General features: G+C 46.5%; 1 protein-coding gene across 1 annotated transcript; it reads left to right on the forward strand.

The window, feature by feature from the left end:
• Positions 1 to 242: 242 nt before the first annotated feature.
• LOC134413617 (large ribosomal subunit protein eL33-like) lies at positions 243 to 699 on the forward strand. The gene has a single exon (XM_063147675.1). The coding sequence runs from the start codon at positions 328 to 330 to the stop codon at positions 658 to 660; it is 333 nt and encodes a 110-aa protein (XP_063003745.1). The 5' UTR covers positions 243 to 327; the 3' UTR covers positions 661 to 699.
• Positions 700 to 2,670: the final 1,971 nt, after the last annotated feature.

A 2,670-nucleotide genomic window follows, 5' to 3' on the forward strand; every position in this document is an offset into this window, starting at 1 on the left:
CTGTTGACCAGGGACCTCTCACCCATGTTCCCCAGCAACTGGTGCACACAGGCTTATTGCCTCGAGTACTGGAGATAGCACACAACCATCAGGGCTAGTAGCCATGGATAGCCTTTTCCTCCAGGGATGTATCCAACCCTCTTTTGAAGCCATCCAGATTGGTTGTCATCACTACATCTTGTGGTAGTGAGTTCCATAACTTAACTATGTGCTGTGTGAAGAAGTCCTTCCTATTGGCTTGCCCCGGGGCTGCGCTCGCTCTTTCTCGCTGCCATCTTGGGTCGGTGCTGTTGAGGCCTGCTGGAGACAGGACTTCAAGGCAACACCATGACTGGCAGGTTGTGGTCCAAAGCCACTTTTGCTGGCTTCAAGCGAGGCCTCCGAAACCAAAGAGAGCACACAGCTCTTCTGAAGATTGAGGGGGTTTATTCCCGCAACGAGACAGAATTCTACTTAGGGAAGAAATGTGCCTATGTGTACAAAGCAAAAAACAACACGGTGACTCCTGGCGGCAAACCCAACAGGACCAGAGTCATCTGGGGGAAAGTGACGCGCGCCCACGGAAACAGCGGCATGGTGCGAGCAAAGTTCCGCTCCAACCTCCCGGGCAAAGCCATTGGACACAGGATCCGAGTGATGCTGTATCCATCTAGAGTCTAAAACTGGACTGAAAATAAAATTCAGACAAAATAAATAAATAAATAAATAATAAAAAAAAGAAGTCCTTCCTATTATTTGTCCTGGATCTCTCTCCAATCAGTTTCATGGGATGACCCCAGGAGCCTATATGGGATGAGCCCCTGCTGAAGGAAGTGAGGCAGGTGGCTACTAGGAGGAGGGCCTTCTCTGCTGTGGCACCCCAGTTGTGGAAAGAGCTCCCCAGAGAGGTTCGCCTGGCACCTACATTGTTTTCTTTCCGTCGCCAGCTGAAGACCTTTTTATTTTCTCAGCATTTTAACACCTAATTTAACTTAAATTTAAACTTTGCTGTTTTAATCTCATATTTTAACCTATATTAATTTTTGCTGTGTGGTTTTCTTCTGGCTGTGCTTTTTATCTTGTATTTTGTATTTGTGTTTTAAATTTGTTGGGGTTTTTTTATGCTCTTCACGGTTTTAATTTTTGTGAACTGCCCAGAGAGCTTCGGCTATTGGGCGGTATAAAAATATAATAAATAAATAAATAAATAAAGTACTTTGAGAGGGAGAAAAATGTCTCCCTGTCCACATTCTCCATACCATGTATAATTTTGTACACCTCTATCATGTCTCCCCCTTAGCCTCCTTTTTTCCAAGCTGATCAATCCCAGTTGATGTAACTTTCCCTCCTAGGGGAGATGCTCCAGTCCCTTCATCATTTCATCCCCCTTTTCTGGCTTAGGAAGTAAATTTTTCTCCCATCCTACTTTGGAGATGTACATTCTGGATGTCCCAGAGTGCGATTAGTTGCTGCAACTCCTGCTATATTGCTGTTAATGTTTAGGGCAGAGGATTCTTTGGGAGGGAAAATAACTGCATGATGTATTTTGGGAAGGAGAACAGTAAGAACAAAGGGCAGCTAAAACCACCATAAAAATCATCATAATGCAAAAAATGATCAAAACGCCATCTCTAGGCAGTGACCTTTTACATAATTGGGGACTTGTTTTGCATGGTAAAAGTGATAGGTTGTTGGTTGGGTTTGGTTGCTTGCCGCCTTTCCAGCCACCCACCCCCAAATTCCTAAAATGATTGATTGGCTGCATATTTGTAACATTCTGAAATTTATAAGCTGTGAGTGTTGACTGGGGGAAACTGCAGGGTCCGGGAGCCTGGGATCATAGAATCATAGAATAGCAGAGTTGGAAGGGGCCTACAAGGCCATCGAGTCCAACCCCCTGCTCAATGCAGGAATCCACCATAAAGCATCCCTGACAGAGGGTTGTCCAGCTGCCTCTTGAAGGCCTCTAGTGTTGGAGAGCCCACAACCTCACCAGGCAACTGATTCCATTGTCGTACTGCTCTAACAGTCAGGAAGTTTTTCCTGATGTCCAGCTGGAATCTGGCTTCCTTTAACTTGAGCCCGTTATTCCGTGTCCTGCACTCTGGGAGGATCGAGAAGAGATCCTGGCCCTCCTCTGTGTGACAACCTTTCAAGTATTTGAAGAGTGCTCTCATGTCTCCCCTCCATCTTCTCTTCTCTAGGCTAAACATGCCCAGTTCTTGCTTGCAGGCTGAACTGGAAAGGGGCTACAGGATGCAAGATAGGGCTAGTGAGAAGCTAGTTGGCTGGGTCACAGGAGCAAGTTCTGTTACATGCTCAAGGGCATATAAAGGAGGCCCAATGACCACTTTTTCTCCTTTGCTCTTAAGCAGCGTTTGAACCAGGGGGCAGGACCCAATGAAACACCTATCCATGTCATGTCTAGCCCTGCTCCCCTTGGGTTGGAAGAAGGTGTTTCAGGTGATCAATCAGAATCAGACTCTGAAGTAGAGGAGTCAGCGCCAGAAACAGGCCAGCCTGTACCAGTGGGGGAGGAAGCTCTCACAGGCTCTTCACCAGCTGGGAGTGAACCCTCTCCAGAGCTTATCTCCTTAAAGGCAAACAATACACAGTCAGTTAGAAACCAATCTTCTTCCGAAAGGGATTGCACAGAGAGGTTAGCTGATCCTAGAGTACGCCGCAGACTAA

The sequence above is a fragment of the Elgaria multicarinata genome, chromosome 2 (genome assembly GCF_023053635.1).
Source record: "Elgaria multicarinata webbii isolate HBS135686 ecotype San Diego chromosome 2, rElgMul1.1.pri, whole genome shotgun sequence".
Taxonomy (NCBI): domain Eukaryota; kingdom Metazoa; phylum Chordata; class Lepidosauria; order Squamata; family Anguidae; genus Elgaria; species Elgaria multicarinata.

Excerpts from the sequence above, each read along its gene's own strand:
- LOC134413617 (XM_063147675.1), top strand. The coding sequence starts at position 328 with ATGACTGGCAGGTTGTGGTCCAAAGCCACTTTTGCTGGCTTCAAGCGA.